Source organism: Balaenoptera musculus, chromosome 10 (genome assembly GCF_009873245.2).
Source record: "Balaenoptera musculus isolate JJ_BM4_2016_0621 chromosome 10, mBalMus1.pri.v3, whole genome shotgun sequence".
Taxonomy (NCBI): Eukaryota; Metazoa; Chordata; class Mammalia; order Artiodactyla; family Balaenopteridae; genus Balaenoptera; species Balaenoptera musculus.
The window spans coordinates 95,602,282-95,623,449 of record NC_045794.1 but is presented as its reverse complement, the minus strand read 5'-3'; the positions used below and the strand labels follow the sequence as shown (position 1 = coordinate 95,623,449).

Below are 21,168 nucleotides of genomic sequence, written 5' to 3'. Positions count from 1 at the left end.
CTCTGCCCCTGGAGCTGTTTACCTGCTGGTTATTAGCAGTAGGTGACACCCCTGCAAGTGGGACCACCCAAGGAACCCCAGTGTATGAAACAGCCCACCCTGTTGGCCATGACTGGGGGTGGGGTTCCAGGTCCTCCCCCCAACAGCCCGGGCCTCAGTTTCCTCATCCATAAAACGAGGGGATGGAGTCAGATGAGGGCCATACGAGGCTCCAGCCCCTTCTCTCCGCACCCCTCCCCCAGCCCTGGCCCCGCCAGGACTGGTGAAGTTCCTGGTCTCTGCTCACCCTGAGCCAGGTTGTTCCCACCTGAATCACGGAGAAGGGAAGGGCCATTTGTTAGGCCTGAACATGTGGCCGTGTTGAGCTCGACCCCAACACAATTACTGACAGTCAATCTGTGAGGCCACTGTTAGCAACTCCATTTTACAGATGAGGAAACTGAGGCTCAGAGAAGGGAACTGCCTTGCTCAGAGCCACCCGGCAAGGCTGTGGCAGAGCCACCAAGTCAGACTCCAAACTGCTCTCCCGGTATCCACACCCACACCTCCCCAAACTATTCCATCCATCATCCACTTGTTCTGCACTGCATGCACCCCACAGGTCTCCCAAGCATCTGTCAGGGGCTGGGCTTGTGCTACCCAGGGTGGGCGGTGGTGAATGAATCAGCACATTCTTCCTGCCCTTGAGAAGTGCAGGCTCCGCTGGCAAAGCCCATCGCTCAAGTTAACAAACCACTCAGCAGTGATAAAAACAGAGGGAACTAGAGGGTGGTTTGGGGGAACAGGGCAGTGGAGTCAGGAGCAGCTTTCTGTAGGAAACGATATCTCAGCGAGACCTCAAAGCCGAGAGGGGGAGTGGGTGACAGGGAGAAGAGAAGGTTGTCCAGGCAAAGGGACCAGCCCCAACTCGGGCTGGGAGGCGGGAGAGTTCCCAGCATCAGCACCGCCCACCCCAGCCCAGCCCAGCCCCCGCACCAAGCAACAGGGCCTCAGGCGCCTGACTTTGATTCCACTTGGGCCAAAGGGAGAAGAGAAAAAAATAACAACCCAACCCTCCCGCTTCCCTCCTGGTGCCTGGGAAATCTAATAAAACTGCCAGCTCCTCTCAAGGCCAGATAAAAGGAGAAGGCACCATTTCCACCTGTAATTACAGCTGAGTCACAAAATGGTCCCAAAAGGGGAGTGGGACCCTGAGAGAGGCCCCCAGTGGGGGAGGGGCTGAGGCCCGGCATCCCTGGCTGAGCCAGGGCCCAGATGCTACTCAGAGCCACCAATTTCCTAGCCTTTCAAAACAGAGGTGAAAGATTTGGACGCTGACAGGCCGTAATGGCAGTCACCCTGCTCTGGGCCACACGCACTGCACACACACTCCCGCCCACCTGCAACTGATGCGGAGCCCGCAGCTCTGCTCTCCCCGAAAGGTAGGTCACCCACTCGCTCCCCTCCTCCCTCGCAACAGCTGTTTCTCTAGTCAAGCGCACACCTGTTAATCTTTTTCTAATGGACCATCCATCACTCCTGCGAGCATTTTTCTGAGAGAGACAGCGAGTGGGAGAGAGAGATTGACAGATACAGACACAGTGAGTGAGACCAAAGGGGGAGGTATGTGGAGAGGGACAGGGCAGCCACGAGAGAGATGGACAAAGAGACACTCGAAAGAGAGGTGGACCGATAGACAAATATAGACCCAGGGAGTGAGAAGCAAACGCAGGGTGTGGAGAGACAAGACAGAGAGAGAAAAACAGAGATAAACACATAATGAAGGACCAAGATCATGACACTGTGAGTCAGAGACAGAGCCAGAAAGTGAGAGAGAGCAGGCAGACAGACAGACAGATAGACAGGCAGAGACTGCAGAGAGGTGGCTGGAGATGGCAAAGACCCACCCCATGGAAGAGGAGGTGCCGAAGGGCAGAAAAACCAGGTTAAGCCAGAGGCAGGAGGATAGAGGGCCGATGAGGAGGGGCTGCAACCTGAAGGTGAGGCCAGAAGCAGAGGGAGACGGGGCAGGGGCGGGGCCAGCTCATCCCTGCTGGACGCCAGGCTTGGGAGGCCCAGCTGCCCAGCCCCTGGTCATTTCTGCAGGGCCAGATAAGGGCCCAGCTGGGCAGGGGTCTCTAAGCTGCCCCCAGGAACCCCTTGAGCCCAACATCATCCTCATGATAACAAGGGCAGCTGGTGTTGAAACACCTCCCATGTGCCAGGCGGTGCTAAGCATTTTCCACGGATTATCCTGTCTAAGCTCAAACATTACCCTATAGTATCCCCATGTTACAGCCAGGAAACCTGAGGCTCAGAGAGAAGTGACTGTCCCTGGCCACAGCCAGGCAGTGGTAGAATCCGATCTCAAACCCAGGTCTCCTCCCTCTGGCCCGCCCCACCTCCCCGTGGCCCAGGTGCCTTCACCTGCACTACTTTTCTGACTCCAGTTCAGCATGGACATGTCACTGCCCTGCTTATAAGCCTCCCATGGCTCCCCACTGCCCTAAGGATAAAGCCAGTCTCAAGACCCTTCATGGACTGACAGCCCCTGGCCTCTTGGGCTGTCTGCCCTGCTCCGTGTGCACATCCTCCTTTCGTAGGAATGCCCATGCTCCTGGTGCCTGCATCTGCCCCTCCTTTGTCTAATGAAATCCCTGTCGTCCTTCAGGATCCATCTCCAGTGCCATCACCTCCAGGAAGCCTTCCCCAACTGCAGTTCATGTTGGTGTCTCTCTCCCCTAAGTCCTCACAGAGCTGGGGAATGTCAGGTACTAAGCCACTCCATCTTCCTCTTCCCAGAGTCGCCCCAGATCTGGCTTGGCAGTGACTTGATGAGACTGCTGAAAAGAGAATAAAGCCTGACCCTCTTTTTGTTGTCCGACATGGTGAGCATCCTCTAGTTCCAGGACAGCCCTGTGCAGCTCCGGAGGAGTCATGGGCCGGGACGGGCGAACGCTGGGAGAGGGAGCGGCTGAGAGAGCCTGCCCCCAGGAGCAGTGCCTCCCCACCCACCTCCCGTCGGCTTCCTGGAACCTCCAATTCAACCTCAGCGTCTCAGCTTCTCACCACGTCACGCTGGGCAAGCCAGTCCGCCTCTCTGAGCCTCGGTTTCCCCATCTGCCCAGTGGGGACAAGACACTCACCCCGCCTGCCCTGGGGGCTGCCGAGAGGATCACACCGGGAAGATATGTGACAGCAAATGATGACAGAGAAATCTGGCTGCCCAAGCCGACCCCGCCCACCTGCCTGTCACGCAGCCTCAGTCACAGACTGTTCTGGGCCCACTCCCCTCCAGGGCTATGCCGACTTCAGCACCATCTGACCACCCCATGGGTCACACACAGGCCACTGCCTGGCTGACCCCCACTTTCCCCTGTCACCTCCTCCTAGGCCGGTCCCTGCAAGGAGTAGCTGCGGCCACAAGGAACCTGGTGACACTCCCTTGTGATTTTGGCAGCCGTGGCCACCTAAAGGCCACGGGCAACCACAGTCTCACCCCTCGTTCGAGCACCTGTGACCACAGAGGCCGGGGTGGCCCCACTTCACAGATGGAGCAGGAAAGCAATGCCCAGGCTCTGTCCTGCCCTCACCACCGGCCCCCCCGGCCCCCCACCCGGCGGCCACACCAAGCTCCCTGCCGGCAGGGGCCGCCACGATGCCTCCCTTCTGCGGTCACTTGCTCTGTGGGAGGGGGGCTGCGATCGTTCACCGGCCTCTCCTCCCACTCCCCCCTTTTCTCCCTGCCCCCTGGCAGCCCTGGGCCACCTCTCTCTGCAGGCACCGCCTCAGCGGCTGCTCAGAACAACCTCAGCGGCGGAGGGCTTCCTGCCAGCAGCGTCTGGGAGCCAGGGGCGTGGAGCAGAACTTCCCGCGCCCCCCACAAGCAGGCCCTGCGCAGAGCTTGGCCAAACAATGGCTGCCACTCGGAGCTGCTTTAAAGAGAGTATTTTTAAAATTCTCCCTCCCCCTCACTTTTTCCTTAATTAATAATTTTTTGAGGCTCCAGACGGCAGCTGGTAAACTTACCCCAAGGGTGGTGGTGTAAAGCTCCAACAAAAGATTCACAAATCTTTCCTAACGAGTGGGCACCTACTATGCGCCAGGCTTCTTAATGCATCGAACCCTCCCAGCTACTCTGGGAGGAGGGGGTCCGTGTGCCCATTTCCAGATGGGGGACACTGGCCGAAGGAGGCCAAGTGACTTGCCCAAGGCCACCCTACCAGTCGACAGCAGAACCAGGGATGGAGCCCAGACCTGGGGCGGCGGATCGCAGCTCTCTGGAGGTGGTCTTCAGAGTGCGGCCGGGGTTGGGGGGCGGAGGGGGGGTGTTAATACCTGCCTTGAGAATGGTTGTGAGGACTCAATACACCAGGCTGGCTCGGGGCCTGGCGCTTAGTAGGTGCCAGGGAGCCGATCCCTATGACGGAAAGGGCACGAAGTTAGGGCACCTGCTCGTGGATGAGGAGGCCAGGGAGGATCCTTTGAAGGGGCAGAGAGTGCCTACTGAGGGCAACCCAGTGGGGGGACCAAGAGGGGTCCTACGGTGCCAGAGAGAAGAGGCTCCCCCGTCTGGAGGCTAGAAAGTTTGCCCAAAAGGACGTGGCAGAAGGAGTGAGGGGGGACGGGCCAGGCAGGAAGACCCTGAGGAGGCTTGGGCAGGGACCATAGCCTGGCCTGAGGCTGGGGCTGCAGAGAGAGGGGGAAGCTGGACTCAGAGGATGGAGCCACCCTGGTCACCGTGTTTTGCCGTGGAGGGATGGCTGAGAAGGCAGGAACCAGCAGTACACTGGCAAACGGGCCTCTGAAAAATAGCCCTGATTTGCAGCGTATGTCAATTTCCATGGTGTAGATACTCCCACCACGGCCAATTTCAAGCTACCAAGTGTTTATAACGATGGGCTTGCGAAATCCTTGAGTATGAGGAAATCGGCTCTTGCGAGCTGCTTCCACAAGCCACTGGCAGGGGTGGTGCTCAGGCCCCGGTGCAGCAGGACTGTGACACGTGCCCTTGGTGCTGCCCCACCCAGAAGCTAGAGCCAGCACCCCAACAGCGCAGGCTCCCTGTGGGGCCTTCCCCGGGGATGCTGGGCCAGGCAAAGGCCAGAAGGCTGGACCCTAGGCGAGGGGGTCCAGCCTGCCTGTCTCACCAGCTTTACCCTGCAGAAAGCCTCCCCAGCCCTCCCCAGAGACACTTAGTTAAGCCGGAATAACTGGCAAACAGGCAGCTCCGAGCAGAGCGTGGCGGCAGCCCCAGGGGCCACATTTAAGTGAATTGAATGAAGCCTGTGCCTGGTGAGCGAATGAAGAGGGAAATGAGAGTGTGGCCCGCCACGGGGCACCGCAGGTGGGGGGTGGGCTGCAGAAACAGGGCCACGGGGAAGCCAAGGAGGCGTCGAAACCCTAAACTCTGCGGTGGTATCAGTCTTACCACACAAAGATGTGGGTTCAGATTCGGCCCCTGACTGGCTATGGGACCTTGGGCCAGTGACATCCGCTCCCTGGGCCTCAGGGTCACCAACTGCCAGATGGAGTGCCTCATAGGAAAGGGGTGCAGGTTAAGGGAGGGACCCCACCTAGCAGCTGGGGGACAGTGGGAGCCAGAAAATGATGTTTTTCCAAATGGATCCAGGGCTGGACTTGTCCAGGCTGTCACCCAGGGTGCGACCTATGGATTGGGGACATCTGTGCGGACCCCCCAGAGCCCTCCATCCTGTGTCCCCACAAATACCCTCTTGTACACATCCTCCCTGTGCTCCTGCCACTTCCCAGGAGCCATGCCCTCCTCCATGTGCTATCCCCCCTTGGGGACCCTTTCTCTGAACTCATCTCACCTGTGAATCCCCAGCAGTACCCCCGATGGCCTAGGGGGCCTGGGACACACCAATCAACGCAGCCAACACCCTCCCTGCGCCCCACGCACCCAGAGCTGAAGACAGAAGAAACCACAGATGGGGGACAGCCTTTGCAGGGCAACCCTGGGGCCCCTCAGTGCCGCGGGGCTGCGGTGAGGCGGGGAGTAAGTGAGGGGCGTGAGGGGCAGGAGGGCGTCCCACCTGCGGAAGGTATCAATATGTCGCAGGTGGAGCACGAAGGGCCTTGAATGTCAGTGGAAAGGTCTGCATTTTGTGCCAAGGTCAGCGGGGGCTCTGGAAGTTTGGGGGCAGGGGCGCTCCCAGCCTCTGGAAAGATCACTCCAGCCGTTTTGGAGAGAAGAGGCAGGAGGGTCACATGGAGAGGCGACAAATGGAAGTTAGGACTCTGCAGGGACTGGCGGGGGATGGGTTGTGGGGGACCTGGTGTCCACGCTGAGAGGCTCAGAGGGAAAGGAACCACATCCCCCTGTTCACACCCCGAGGGGCCATTCGGTCACTCGTTCACCCTGAGCTCCGCCCCCTCTGTGCCGGGCCCTGGGCTGGGCACTGAGGTCACGTGGCTGAAGGGGACCCAGGTCAGGGGAGGACAGACAGACAGCGGGTGTTCGATAGGCCCAGGCTCACCCGTGCCGGGCCCCCCCGGGCCCCGCCCCCCGACACTCGCCTGCTGGTGGTGCTCAATGCCCATGCTGACGGTGTTGACCAGGATGGCCATCATGATGCCCCGGCTGAAGTACTTGCTCTCCACGATGCCCCACAGCTTGGCTCGCATCTCCCGCCACACGTCTCCGCACAGCCAGGCAGCCCCTTCCGCCTGCCCCTCCTCGTCCTCGTTCTCCAGCTCCGAGGAGGCCCCGTCCTCACTGCTCCGGGCCCCGTGCCCGCCGGCCTCGTCCTCGCCGCTGCCCGAGCCCCCGGAGCCCGAGCCCTCCTGGCCCGAGTTGCTGCTGCCCAGGCCCGAGGGCCGCCGGCCCGCCTCGTGCTGGCAGCGGGGGCAGCTGGCGGGGTCGGAGGCCAGAATGGCAGAGATGGGCTGCACCAGCGTGTGGAGCGTCGAGCCCGGGGGGCTGTGTCGGGGGCACGGCTCTGGAAAAGAAGCCGAGGGCGGGCTTGGTGCCTCGGGTCCCGCAGGAGGCGGCCCAACCTGGGTTACCACTCGCGTGTGCCCACAGGGTCTGCCTGGAACCCGCCAGCCCCGCCTGGAGGCCAAGTGGCTCGTGGTTCCTGGGGAAGCAGCTTCACCCTCTGGGCTTCGTTGGCCCCCGAGGAAAAGCGGGGACCGGGAGCACCCACACCCCGGGGCCATGGGGCGGATTCTGTTGGTTAATACGCGGCATGAGCCCAGAGTGGTGTCCTCGCCCTGTCACTTCCTGCCCCGTGGCTCCAGGTCGGTCACCGAAAGACCCTCCAGGAACCCCAGCCCCTCCCCACCGTCCTGCTTCATGACATCATGGAGCTTGGAAAACGGCTGAAAAGGCCGTTGTGGAGGGGAGACACCCCTCAGAGGAAGCCAAGGTGGCCTCGGCATTCCTCAGTTCTCCTGCCCGTGTGGGGGGCCTATCACCAGGGAGGAAGGGGGCAGGAGCCCGGGCAGGGGCAAGCCCTTGCTCTAGAAGCACCACCCCCTACGACTCCCCCCCACAACCCTGCACAGCTGAGTCAGGGTTAACCCCGGGAGGGGCAGGAGCTGTCATCCCCCGAGCTGCCCAGGGAGAGTGCGAGAAGCCGGGCCGGTCTTGGACCCACGTTCTGTGATCTGTGAACCATTTCAAAGAGGTGTCAGAGAGGCTCTTTCTGGATAGTTTGGTTCCTTCTTTATATTTGTCTGTGTTTTCCTAGAATACGCAGGTTTGGCTGGCATAGCAAAAAATAAATAAATAATGTTAAAGGGAAAGAAAAACCTGTAATGTCCACCGTTCATTTCCACACTTGCTTCTGAACACCCCCCTATGTCTGGACAAGGCTCTCTGACTCAGTCACCCTCTAGACTGGTAGGGCGGCCAGAAGCCCAAGGGTGGGCCACCTCAGTGCTGGAGGTCACGGCAGAGTCCTTCCCAGCCCAACTGAACATGGGGCTGGGCCCCCTGACACTTGTTTCCCAAGGAAGGGAGATGGGGGAGGCACGACGGCCCAGGGCAGGGGGCACGGCCTCCCTCCAGAAGCCTGTCTAGGGCTTCTCTCCACGTGGTTTCCACGGAGAGGGCGATGGGCGGCAGCAGGAAGCCCTGAGCTGTGAACACCCCTCTCTGCATCATCCGGAAACACGGGGTGCCAGCCTTGCCTGACCCCAGCTCCCCTGTCCACGTGCTGGGCCAGCCCGCGGGCCACCTGGAGCCTCCTCCAAGACCACGCCTGGACGGCTGGCCCCCAGGGGCGGCTGGGCGGCAGCTCTGAGGATGAATTCTCCAGCTTGCCTCCGAGAACCTCAGGTTCCCAGACATGAGACCTGCAGGGGCAGGGCCTGGGGGTGGCTGGCTCCCACGGCGCACGGCCTCATCCTCACTCCACGGCGGGGAGCCGGGCCGTCCACCGTCACAGCTGCGCCTACTCCGGGCTGATGCCGGCTGACTTCCTTGTGGGCACCGCCTGCGGGCAGGACTGGGCCTGGGGTGGGGCCCACCTCCTGTGGCCCTTTGCCTCCTCTTATGGGAGCGGTTCACGTCCCCCTAGAGGTGGGCTCAGCAGAGCCTGCAACTCTGACGTCCCCAATGCCGAGCTTTTGTCACTGACACGCTGTGTGACCTTAAGTGACTCCCTTCATCCCTCTGGACGTTAGTTTTCCCATCTGAACACTGAGGCTAATGTTACTCACTCTGCTCCCTTCGCAGGACTGTTTTCTAGAACAGATGAGAAAACGAATGGAAACCCCTTTTTAAGCCTACGCTGCTAACTCTCTGGAACCGTCTACAGTCGAGCAGGAGAAACGGCCCCAAGGCAGGAGCAGATCACAGTGTTCGTGTGTCCCCAGCACGCCCTGCCTCTCTCTGCAGGGCTGGCCGCGGCCCTCTCATTCCAGCTGCCCGACATCGCAGCTCAGGTGTGCTAGCAAGCAGGCAGGCGGCCACAGGAACCCATGGCGGATCAGCGGGGTGAGAATGGAGACAGGCTACAGTGGTGGAGGGATTTTATAGTTTCACAAGACTATGGACAGACTATTGTTCATTCTTTCAAGCGTGGCTCCCAGGGCGGAGCCCGAGTCCCTGTGCCCACATGGGATCAGAAGAAAATCCCTCCAGGGCAGGGCTAGGTCCCCCAAGCGCAGGGCTAGCCCAGGCCAGGCACCAGCAGGTGGTCAGGAAAGGGGGGCAGGGAACCCAGGGGTGTGGATTGGAGCTGCCAGGGGAAGATCCGGGTTCTGAACTTGCTGGATACCTCTGCTTGTGCTGGGAAGACAGGGCACGTTTGCAAACAGTGCTGTTTCTGAGTCCCCAGCTAGAGGCACATGAGGCCTGCGCGGGGCACCCTGGAGGCCAGGGGAGGTGGGCCACTTACTGTAGTGCCTGGGCTCCTTGACGTGGGGCCCGGGCTTGGTGGAGCCGGGTGCCCCCGGGGCCTGGCGCCGGCTCTGCAGGGCCTGGTAGAGGCCCAGGGCCCGGCGCTTGGCCTTGCGCAGGATGTGGCAGACGTACTGGAAGATCTCCTCGTAGCAGTCACCAGGCTCGGCGTAGCTGGCCACCGTGCTGGAGGACAGGTAACGTTGCCGCTGCTCCAGCATCAGTCGGTGCTCCCGCTGCTTGGTCTCCGAGAACTGGGTCGCTATGACAACGAGGCACAGGTTGATCATGAAGAAGGAGCCCACCTGTGACCAACGGGAGGAGAGGACAGGGACAGAGGGGACGGTGGGGTGAGAGGAGGTGGGGGCAGGGGCGGGAGGGTGGGAGAGGGAGACGGAGAAGGAGAAAGAGAGACGGGGAGACGGCGATGGAGGTGGAGGGACGGAGGCAGGGCGAGAAGCAGAGGGATACAGAGGCCGAAAGGAAGACCGGAGGAGCGGCAGGGGCGGATCCCAGACATGGAACCGGGAAAGAGACAGCGAGGTACAGACAGACAAGGGCAAGGAGGGACACCAAGGGAGAGTGAGACAGGCTCAGAGAGGACAGAAACAGAGGGTGTGGGAGGCACAAAGTGACAGGGGCGGGTGGAGACAGGGAGAGAGGAGGGGAGGGCGGAGCGCCCAGAGAGACGGAGAGGCACGGGCACAGATAGGGACAGGAAAAGATCGCTCAGGCCTTGCTCTGGGAGGAGGCCGGGGCTCAGGACAGCGGTGGCCCAGGCAGCTCCCCAGGCCCCCCTGAGGCCTGCTTCCAAGCCCTCTCCCCTCAGGCCCCTAGGCCTTGGCCATGGCTGCCCTCCTACCTGGGACATCAGCGCTGAGGGCAGGAAGGGAGGCACAGCCCCCCTCAGGCTACCCGGGCCCTGAGTCCCACCCCAGCCCTGCCCTCACTGTGGCCTTGACTTTGGGCCTCCAGACAAGAAAAGAGAAGCTTCCCTCAGAAAGGGCTTAGTTGGGCGTCTTTATCCGGGCTCGGATGGGGTGGCGGGGAAAGGCTCCCCGGCTAGTGCTAGGAATTCTGCCACCTCGAGTCTCAGGGCCCAGCTCCAAGGGCCACCACAGGCAGAAGAGCCCCAGTTTCCAGAGGCAGCTCCTGCCAGGCACATGCTAAGCCTTGAACAGACTCTCGCCTGCCAGAGGGAGGGGGCAGCGTGTGTTTCACCCTCCTCCAGGCTGCCTGCCAGGAGGTTCCTGTAGGCCGCAGCCCCGGCCACTGATCCCCCTTCCTTCCTCTCCCTCACAGCATAGCTGGGGAGCTGGGGCTCAGGAGGGGGGTATGGGGGCGGGGGGGCTTCCTGGCCCAGAGGACTCTGGGAAAATCCCCTGCCTCTAAAGTAAGAAGATGCCTCACTCATTTGCTCTCTCCGCATTTCCTGGAGACCCGCTCGGCAGGCGTGTGTGAGGGGCACGGGCCCTGCCCGCTGGGAGCTCACACCTGGCGGCCTCTACCCAGCCTGCCTCTGTGGCTGCTGCCCCTGGGTAACTAGGCAGCTCCCCATCCCCTCTGCACCTCCATTTCCCCATCAAAAACATACGGCTCGGACGAGCTTAGGACTTCTGCAATCAGAAGGAGCCCTGGGGACCTGCGTGCAAAGGCCGAGGACCCCTCACCGGCTGTGTGGCCCAGGCCAGCCACCTCGCCTCTCTGGGGCTCAGGGTCCACACCTGGGACACAAGCAGGTGACCCTGCGTGGCCAGGGTTGTGAGGGTAGCAGAACGGCACGGTCACTCAGCCTCTGCTCGCTGGATGCGTCCCAGCACCTGGAAAACTCACCATCCTCAGCCTCCTGCCAGCACCCTTTCTCCCGTGACAGGGCCACCCAGGGCCCAATAGTCGCAGCAATAATAGCAGCAGGGCACATTTATTGAGCATGTACTGCGTGCCAGGGGCTGTGCAGCCGCAGGCTCTGTCTCCTCTAACCCTCCCCAGGGCCCGTGAGGCAGGTGCCGTTACTGTTCCCCGCTTCACTGTGAGCTCAGGGAGCTAAGGGTCCTGCCCAGGGTCATGCTGGGTGTTACCAACCCCGGACTCCACCCCTAAGTCCATCAGGAGAAGCAGATGAAGCGTCCTCCAGCCTCTCTCTGGAACTCAAGGCTCCTCTCGCAACCTCGGTGGTTCACAGTCCACCCACTGCAGGATTCTGTCTGGCTTCAGGGTCTCTGTGAGGCGTCCCCTGCCCAGAAGGCTCTTCCCCCTCCAGCCTTTAAGGCTCAATTCCGGCATCACCTCCTCCAGGAAGCCTCTCACTTCCCCCATCCCTTCTCCAAGCCGGGTGAGAGGCCTCCTGTGGGCTCCCTCAGCCTCTTGGGCTTTCTTCGGTGATGGCTCCTAAGATGCAGTCTGGTACCTGTCTGCTGTAGCCCATCTTCCCCCACAAGACTGTGAGCTCCCAGGGGGCAGGGAGGGCCTGACTCACTGCTCAGTACCCAGCACGCGGCTCAGGGCCTGGCGCAGAGCAGGCTTCCCTGAATGTGCTAGGGAATGAACGAGCCAGTGGATGGACGGCAATGCTGAACAAAGCCTGGGTCCCTCTCTTTCTATCTAGGGTGTCTCCTCATGGGTCCAAGGCCCCAGCACCCCCAGGAAGGCATGGAAGCTAAACCAACAGCGGGGGTGTCTCAGGTCAGCTTGTCCTGAGCCCCCAGGTCAAAGTCCCAGCAGCCCAGGATGGGGTGCTGCCCCGAGTCCCAAGCGTGCTCTCTCCCACGGCCAGGAAGCCAGAGATCCCAGCCCTGCAGCAGCAGGGAGCCAGCAGTGACTCTCCCAGGAGTGAATCACCTTGACATCTGGGGACTGTGCTATGGCTGAAGCCGCAGTCAGGCATGACAAGGTGGATGAGCTCGCTCTGGGGAGACTGTGCAGGGGAAGGTGGGAGGGGCCGGCCAGACAGGGGGCCCTCTCTGGGGGCGGAGAGAGCATCCCTTCATCTCCAGGTCTCCCCCACAAGACAGAGCTGCCCGAGAGCTGGGAGTCCCTCCGAGAATTTCAGGGAGTTCTACCAGCTCACAACCAGGCTCAGCCTCCCCTCCAGACCCTGCCCGGGAAGCAGCCCCGGGCTTCCGTTTCACAGCATCTCATCTTCCCGCCCCAGGAAACGAGGGAGGTGCTGGAGCCCTTGAGAAGCTTCCATCCTGAGGCTGCATCCCTGCTATGGTCATAAAAGAATGTATTCCCAGAGACTACGAGGCAGAGAAACACGCAGGAGCAGCGGGTGGACTTAAACGCCCAGAAATGAGAAACGAAGGCAATCGGGAGTGATGGAGGCCTCCACAGCCAGCCCCGACGAGCTCCCTCAGTCACCTGCTGCTCGGCTGCATTTAAAAACTGCCCCTCCTGCTCTCTCCCACTCAGCTCTCCGGGCTCTGAAGGGGCACCCTGGGGACTCCCAAAGACCCCCGCCCCCACTCTGGGGTCCCCTGGCCCATGGGTCCTTGAGCTTGCCCAGAGAGCCCCAGCTCCCCTGACACTTACTATGATAAGCAGGATAAAATAGATGAAGTTGTAGAAGGAGTGAGCATCCATCACGTAATACATGATCTCCACCCAGCCTTCCAGAGTGATCACCTGCAGCCAGGACAGAGCAGAAGAGGAGAGAGCGCGTGAGACGGCTGAGCCTCCAGAAAGGCGGGCAGCAAAGGGAGTGCCCCAGACAGAAGCCCCACCGCGTGCCGGGACACTCTACACACGTCCCCTCTCGTACTTCTCCCAAGGGCTCCACCGGGCAGCCATCCTCATCCCCAACATGCAAGTGAGGAAACTGAGGCTCAGAAGGTCAGGACACTTGCCCAATGCCACACAGCCAGGAAGGAGTGGACCAGGGACTTAACCTGGTCCCTCTCGCTCCAGAGCCCCCCACCTTCCAGTCTTCCACACCAAGGCAGGAGGACTGGAAGCCGGGGGCCCTGGGCTGCGGCTCCAGCTCCCACCCCGGGCCACTCTCTGAGCCTCGGCTGCTTCTTCAGTGTGTGGGATTAACAGAGCCCACCTGGCAGGGTCGGGGCGCAGCTCAGGTGAGCCCGGGAGGGGGGCTGTGAGAAGCCTGGTGTGACTCTCTCCCCCATGCACTTTCCCAGAAAGGAAAGCAGAGGAGCCTTGGGCGAGACGAACGCTGGGCCCCCCAGCACCGCGGTCTTGTTCGCTTCTGGCAAATGCACAGAGCATTTGCCAGGTCACTGCCACCCACCCTCTCGTGGCCGAAGGGTCCAAAATCACAGCTGCTGGGCTGTGATCACATCACGCCTTGCAGCTCTGAATTCTGTGACCCTGCTGCTCCCCAGAGCAAAGCGTGCCAAGCAGACCCCTCAGCGGCTTCTCAGCCACCGCCCTCTGCACCTGCCCCTTCCTGCCTCTGACGACAGCAGGAAGGCGACCTTGACTGAGCACTCACTGCACACTAGGCTCGGCTCGCACCATCTGGTTTATTCTTTTCAGCCACTCAAGTGTGGGGGGGGAGCTGTTATTACCCCCATTTTAGAGATTAGAAAACTGAGGCACAGAGACATCAGGCAATACACCTGAGGGCCTACAGCCCTTTCTTCGAACCTCAGTTGCTCTGTCTCTAACATGGGCATGATAGTGCCTGTTGTGCCAGCAGGACGGGTAGATTTCAATGACATGGGTGGCAAACCCCCAGCACAGAGCCCCGCCTGCCAGGTGAAGCTGCTCACCCCATCCCTCCCCAGCCGCAGCCCCCAGCATGGCGGCCGGTGCCAGGCCCGAGGGCCCCACCTGGAAGATGACGATCCAGGCATAGCCGATGTTGTCAAAGTTGATGGCGCCCTTGTGGGGGTTGGCGCTCCCTGTGCGGCACACATTGTAGTAGCGGTTCCAGTTGACGCAGAGCCCACTGGCGTTGAGGTCCTGGCGCCCCGCCCCGAAGTCATAGACGTCGTCCTTGGACAGGCAGCACTCGCGGCCCTGCTCCTTGAGCGGGGGGATCTCGTGGCAGCCCATGATGCCGTTGTCCCCCGACAGGGAGCAGATGAAGGGCATCTCGTCGTCCTCCTCCGGCTGGTAGTAGGGGGGCAGGGCCACATCCCCTTGTCTGTCCACAGGTGATGGTGGGGAAAGAGGAGAAGGGGAGGGGTCACTGCCACACAGCATGGCAGGACTGGCCCAACATGCCATCATCGCCTCCAGGCCTTCGCACATGCTGTTCCCCCTGCCTGGGACACCCTTCCCCACCTCTGCCATGGTCACAAAAACTCCCACCTGCCCACTGTGGGCAGTTCCAGGATCACCCCCCCTCACCAAGAGGGAGCCTTCCCTGGGGGAGCCTCAGGGAAGACTGGGCCCTGCACTCACCCCCATTATTCCTCTTGGGGAAAATGCACCCAACTCCCCTGGGAGGCTGGAGCTCTTTTAGGGCAAGGACTGGGTCTCAGCATCCGTAGTACCCACACACTGTTTGGTCGGCGCAGAGTAGGTGCTCAATATACAAATGCTAAATTTTACTGATGCAACAGATGAAGGTAAGATACCTTCCTGCCCCACCCTCTCCCATCTATGTGACCTTGGGCTGGTCACTTCCCCTCTCTGGACCTCAATTTCTTCATCTGTAAAACAGAGATGACAATGCCTGCCCTGCCCATCCCGTAGAGCTAATCTATGATTCACTGCAATCCCAATCAAAATCCCAACATGTTTTTGTCTATGAAACCTGGCCAGATGGTTCTAGGATTTATATGAACGGGAGAATAGTCAATACAATTTTTTAAAAGAATAAAGATGAGTGGAGCGCAGCCCTACAGGAGAACAAAATACTCTACAAGTACGATTATTATTACAGTGTGGTATTGCAACAGGAACAGAAAGATTTGTGGAACACCACAGAGCACAGGGACAAACCCAGGTATAAAAGAGAAATTAGTATATTATAGAGACACCTTTTGAGGTCCATGGAGAATGGAAGGACTAGTCAGTAAATGGTGTTAAGACATTTGCTATCCATTTGGAAAATAAAAAAGTTAGATCCTTACCTCACACCATAAACATGTCTTGAAGACATGGTATCAAAAGGAAAAAAGAATGTCTATTATCTCACCATTAATTGTTTATATTGATTGCACACTGAAAATAATAATATTTTGGATATATTAGGTTAAGCAAAATATATCATAAAATTTAAAATAGTAAACTGGTGCATTAAAAAGCATAAATGCAACAAAAATAACCACAAAAACATTACAAGAAAATATGAAATATTTTTGTTAACTCAGGATAGGTAAGGCCTTCTTGTATAAGACACATAAAACCCAAAATCTATAAAGGAAAATGTTGACAAGATTGATTATATACAAAATTTCTATGAGACAAGCAATAGTATACAAAGTAGGCAAACTTTTTCCATAAAGGGCCAAATAGTACGTATTTTTTTGCAGACCACATGGTCTCTGTCCCAGTCATGCAACTCCACCATTATAACATGCAAACAGTCATAAGAAACAAGTAAACAAGTGGGAATGGCTGTGTTCCAATAAAACTTTATTTACGAAAACAGGCCGGAGTTTGCCATCCCCTGGGATAAAGTATTTGCAACGTATAAAACAGATAAAAAATAACCATCTAAAGCATATTAAAATCTCCTATAACTCAATAAGAAAAAGAACCCACTTGGGGGGAAAGGACAAAAGAATGGAAAATTCACAGAAGAAATCAAAATGGCCAACATACAGGAAAAGATGCTCACCTCACTAATAACAGGAAAATACAAACAAAAATAACAGTGAGATCATTTTACATCCATCCAAACAGCAAACATTTTAGGGCTGATAATATTGAGTATGGGGTGAGTGCAAACACGCTAATACACTATTGGTGGGAGTGTAAGTTGACATGACCTTTTTAGAGGGCAATTTGGCAACAACATCCATTAACAATTAACATGTAGACATCCAACCCAAATACATATGGTCCCCTGACAGTTTAATAAAGGCACTACTGCAATTCAGTGGAGAAAGGATGGACTTCTCCATCAGTGGTGCTGGGACAATCGGTCATCCATATAAAAAATGAATCTTGACCCCAACCACAGGTCATACTAAAGATTATTTGAAATGGAATATAGACCTAAATGTGAAAGATAAAAACAAGAAACCTTCTAAAAGAAAACACTGGAGGACAGTTGGTAACCTTGGGTTAGGAAAAGATTTCTTAAACTGGATACAAAACGCATACTAGGAAAATGACTGATATCTGGTCTTCATTACAACTGAGAGCTTCTGTTTATCAATCAAATGACACCATTAAGAGAGTGAAAACAGAAAAAGAACAAAAAGAAAAAAGAAAAAATTTTTAAAAAGAAAAGAAAAAACAGAAAAAATATAAAGGAACAAAAAAATTTTTAAAGAAATAAAAAACAAAAAAACAATAAAAAATGTTTTAAAAAGGAAAAAGTGAAAACAGAAGAAAAACAAAAAAAAATTTTAAAGACAATAAAAGAAAAACAAAAAATATATAAAAGAACAAAAAGAACTTTTTATTTAAAAAGAAATAAAAAACAAAAAGGAAAAAGAAAAAAATTTAAAAGAAAAAGAACAAAATTTAAAATATTAAAAAAAAAAGAGAGAGTGAAAACAGAAAACTTAGACTGGAATCAAATATTTGCAATATATATATATCCACCAAAGGACTCAAATCCAGAATATAAAGGTCCGCTACAAATTTATAAGAAAAAGAAAGGCAATCCAATTTTAACATGGCAAAAGACCATACAAACACTTCACAAGAAGATACAGCAATGGCTGATGAACACACGGAAAGGTGCTTATCACCACTAGTCATCAGGGAAATTCAAATTAAAACCACAATAAGGCACCATTGCACTCTCACTAGAATAGTAAAAATTAAAGGACTGACAATTCCAAATGTTGCTAAAGGATGTAGGGCAACTGGAACTCTTAGACTTTGCTAGCGAACATTTAGTGCAACCATCCTGGAAAACAGTTTGGCAAAATCTACTAAAGCCAATAAACATATGCACTCCCTTAACCCAGCAATTCCACCCCTGAGAATTTACCCAAGAGAAGGAATGGCCATATCCACCCAAAGACATGGACAAGAATATTCATGAGCCATAGAGCCAAAGAACCAGAAACCACCCAGATCAACAGGAGAATGGAAAAACACATAGTGGTATATTCACTCAGCAGAATCCTCACAGCAGTGAAAAAGAAGGAGGGACTTCTCTGGTGGTCCAGGGGGTAAGACTCCACGCTCCCACAACATGGGGCTGGGTTCGACCCCTGGTCAAGGAACTAGATCCTGCATGCATGCTGCAACTAAGAGTCTGCATGCCACAACAAAGATCCCCCGTGCCACAACTAAGACCCGGTGCAGCCAAAATAAATAAATAAATAAATAATTTTTTAAAAAAATAAGTAATCTAGAGATGATTTTTTTTAAAAAATGAAAAAGGAAATACACAAGCAACAACTTGGATGAACCTCACAGACACTGAGACAAAGATGCAGACACAAAAGGTAACGGCCTATATGATTCCATCTAAAGAAACCTCAGAAACAGGCAGAGGGAATCTATGGTGATAGAGATCAGAATAGTGGCTACTTTGGGGTGAGGGGGAAGGTTACTGGGAAAGGGCAGGAGGGAGCCTTGCTGGGGACAGTAAGTTTCTCAGGGTAGATTTACAGTGACGTACAACCCAGGTAAAACCTCACTGAGCACTTAATAGCTGTGCCTGCTACTGAGTGTAATTTATACCTTAACCAAAAAAAGTATTTTAAAAAAATGGACACAGGGGCATACCTCGTTATTTTTAAGCTTTGCTTTATTGCGCTTCTTACAAATTGAAGGTTTGTGGCAACCTTGTATCGAGCACATCTATCAGTGCCATTTTTCCAACAGTATTTGCTCACTTTGTGTCTCTGTCACATTTTGATTATTCTTGTAATATTTCAAACTTTTATTATTATTATATTTGTCATGGTGATCTGCGATCAGAGATCTTTGTTGTTACTATCACAACTCACTGAAGGCTCAGATGATGGCTAGCATTTTTTGGTAATAAAGTACTTTTTAATTGGGGTATGCTTTTTTTTAATACTATTGCACAATCAGTAGACTACAGTATAGTGTAAACATAATATGCACTGAGAAACCAAAAAAGCTGTATGACTCGCTTTATTGTGGTGGTCTGGAACCAAACCCGCAATATCTCTGAGGAATGCCTTACATTTTGACTAGAAATTATGAGTCTAGCCATTGATCACAAAGATCGCAAGCATACACAATGCTCCCTGCAGGCTTGCATGTAAGAGCAAAAACTTGGAAACCACGCAAGGTCCATCAACAGAAGCTGGCTCGCCAGCTTCTTATTCATTCGTGGAATAAGAAACACTGATGAAAAACACACTCAAGACACGCTGCCAGAGCAATTCTCATTTTTAAAACCTGTCTGGGGTGTAAATAGTCGTGTGTATGCATTAATGCCTAGACAGAATCCGCAAGAAGGGACCAGATGCTTTGCAGAGGACACCAGCCCAGGGCTCAGATTCCGGGCCCTGCCACTTCCTAGCTGGGTGACATCGTCCTGATTCTGTGCTCATCAAGAACACTGCAAATGACCATCTGGGGTCTCCTGAGGGGCTCATGTGCCTGGCAGGCTGTTTCGCGCACACTCCCTGGGGGGAAGTCACGGCAGGCTTTAGAGTCAGGGGAACCCAGGTTCTAATTCTGTCTCTCACTTCGCCAAGCTGGGTGCCCTGGAGCAAGATTCTCCTCTCTCAGCCTCAGTTTCCTGGTCTCTACATGTTATTAAAAGTCAAGCATCACCTCCACGGCCCCTGTCACACAGGAGCGCTTCATCCTTGCTAACCAAGTAAATAAACTGGTCTAGAGATACCCAACAACCAAGAAAATAAACTCACAAGTGACATAATTTCAGACAGAGATAGTGCCAAGAAAATCAAGCAGGATAAGGCAATAGGGGGTCTGGGGGAGGGGGGTGGTGAGGGAAGGCCTCCAGGACGAGGCGACATCGGGGCTGAGCTGGGATAATGAGAAGGGAGCCATGTCGGAATGACCTAGAGAAAGATCCATATGGGACGGAGGGGCCTGGATGAGACCTGAACCCAAAGCTGAGAGCTCATACCTACCCGTCTCCATCTTTGAAGGCCAGACCAGGAGAAGCAGGGTCGACCTCTCCTGCTGCCCCAGGCCCTGACTCAGGGGCCACCTCTTCCAAATGACTGACACAGTGAGGGCACCCCTGCCCCCTACAGGGCTCTTGCCCACAAGGGTGCCCCGTCCCTGATCTACCCAGGTACCCTACTGTTCACGCCCACAGTGATGGGCGGGTCAGTCCCTTCCCTAGGCTTCCCCCTGGCTCTCTAGCTTATCTCCATCCCCACAACCAACAGTCAGGCCAAGAGGGAGGCCCAGCCCACGCCTGTGCAGTGTTCCCAGGGGCAGGAACTGTCCCTCCTGCAGTCCTTGCTCCCCAGGGGCAGGAACTCCTCCTTCTGCGGCGTCCTTGGCCTGAGCACGGGCTGGGCAAGAGCTGCCACTTGGATGTTTGTTGAGTGACAGGATGAATGAAAACGCTTTTTTACTTCAGTCTCCCTGGGGCCTGGCACACAGCAGGAGTGCACTAATGCATATCAGTGAAACAAAATGAAAATATAGTCATGTCCAAATACATATGGGCATGTATGTACACTGAAAGACGCTGCTTATGCCTCGTCGCTGAGATTCTGTAGATGTCACATTTCTCAGACAACTCAATGCAACTCCTCCAAGAGCCAAAGCTTGATTTCTGTTTACATAGCTTTGGACAATCATCTCTCTGAGGAGTTGCTCACCCCACTGCTTTTAGATGCAAGTGGGCCACATGTGAGCTGACCTTTCCCTGATGACTCAGAGTCACTGATAGGAGTGTCTGTGCTGTAATTAGAAAGCCAGGTTCCACGTCTGCTTTGAAGGTTTTCTGTCTCTTTATTCCTTGTTGTCATCACTCCTGCTTGGATCTTAACTGCCCTTTCCCCTCTTGCCTGACCTCCTTCTCGTTTGCTGTTTCCACTCTTTTGGTTCCAATTCCCAAGTAAGTTAAAACTATGTGTTAAGTAAGAGTCACTAGGTACTGAATTAGCATCTAAGGGCCTATCTTGGACTGGGACTTTGTGATACCAATTTTGAGAGCTCAGGGGACTTTTGTGCTCATTCTGGTGTCCAACCATTCATGAGAGACCTACCACCAACTCACCTGGGCACATCCCTTAATCTCTCTGCACCACTGGAAATAAGGATTGGGACCAGGTCTCAATGTGGAGACCTTCCTAGCCCTGAAACATTCAGCGCCACTGCTCCCCCAGCTAAAGCTGGCCAGGAGCCTGGGGCAGGGGGGTACAGGGTGGGGGTGGGACTGCACTCACATGGTGAAGTTCTCCTCCAGGAAGCAGCGGTTGCGCAGCAGGCCCGCCCAGAGCTGCACGCCGATGATGCCAAAGATGAAGAAGACAAAGAAGCAGAGCAGGAGGACATTCCCCAGCATGGGCAGCGTGTCCAGGAGCAGGTTCACCAGGATCCGCATACCTGAGAGAGGGAAGGGTGGGTGAAGGGATGGGCAGACAGGGGCAGAGGTCCCAGAGAGGACAGAGGGAGAGCGGGGTTAGAGGCACAGAGAGGGGGCAGTGAAAGGAGAGGTGGGACATATGGGAAGGGGCTCCTTACTGCCCTCAGCCTGCTCAGTGGCCACCAGACAGACTTCCTCCTTGGTACCTGCCCCTCCTCCCAGAGGCCATGGA

General features: G+C 55.6%; 1 protein-coding gene across 1 annotated transcript in view; it reads right to left on the bottom strand.

Moving 5' to 3' along the window:
- The window catches only part of CACNA1I (calcium voltage-gated channel subunit alpha1 I), a 104,639-nt gene that overhangs the window by 29,888 nt on the left and 53,583 nt on the right, over positions 1-21,168 (bottom strand). The window contains 5 exon segments of the mRNA XM_036866773.1: positions 6,520-6,941; positions 9,348-9,654; positions 12,881-12,973; positions 14,138-14,453; positions 20,797-20,956. Of these exon segments, the coding sequence (XP_036722668.1) occupies positions 6,520-6,941; positions 9,348-9,654; positions 12,881-12,973; positions 14,138-14,453; positions 20,797-20,956 (1,298 nt within the window).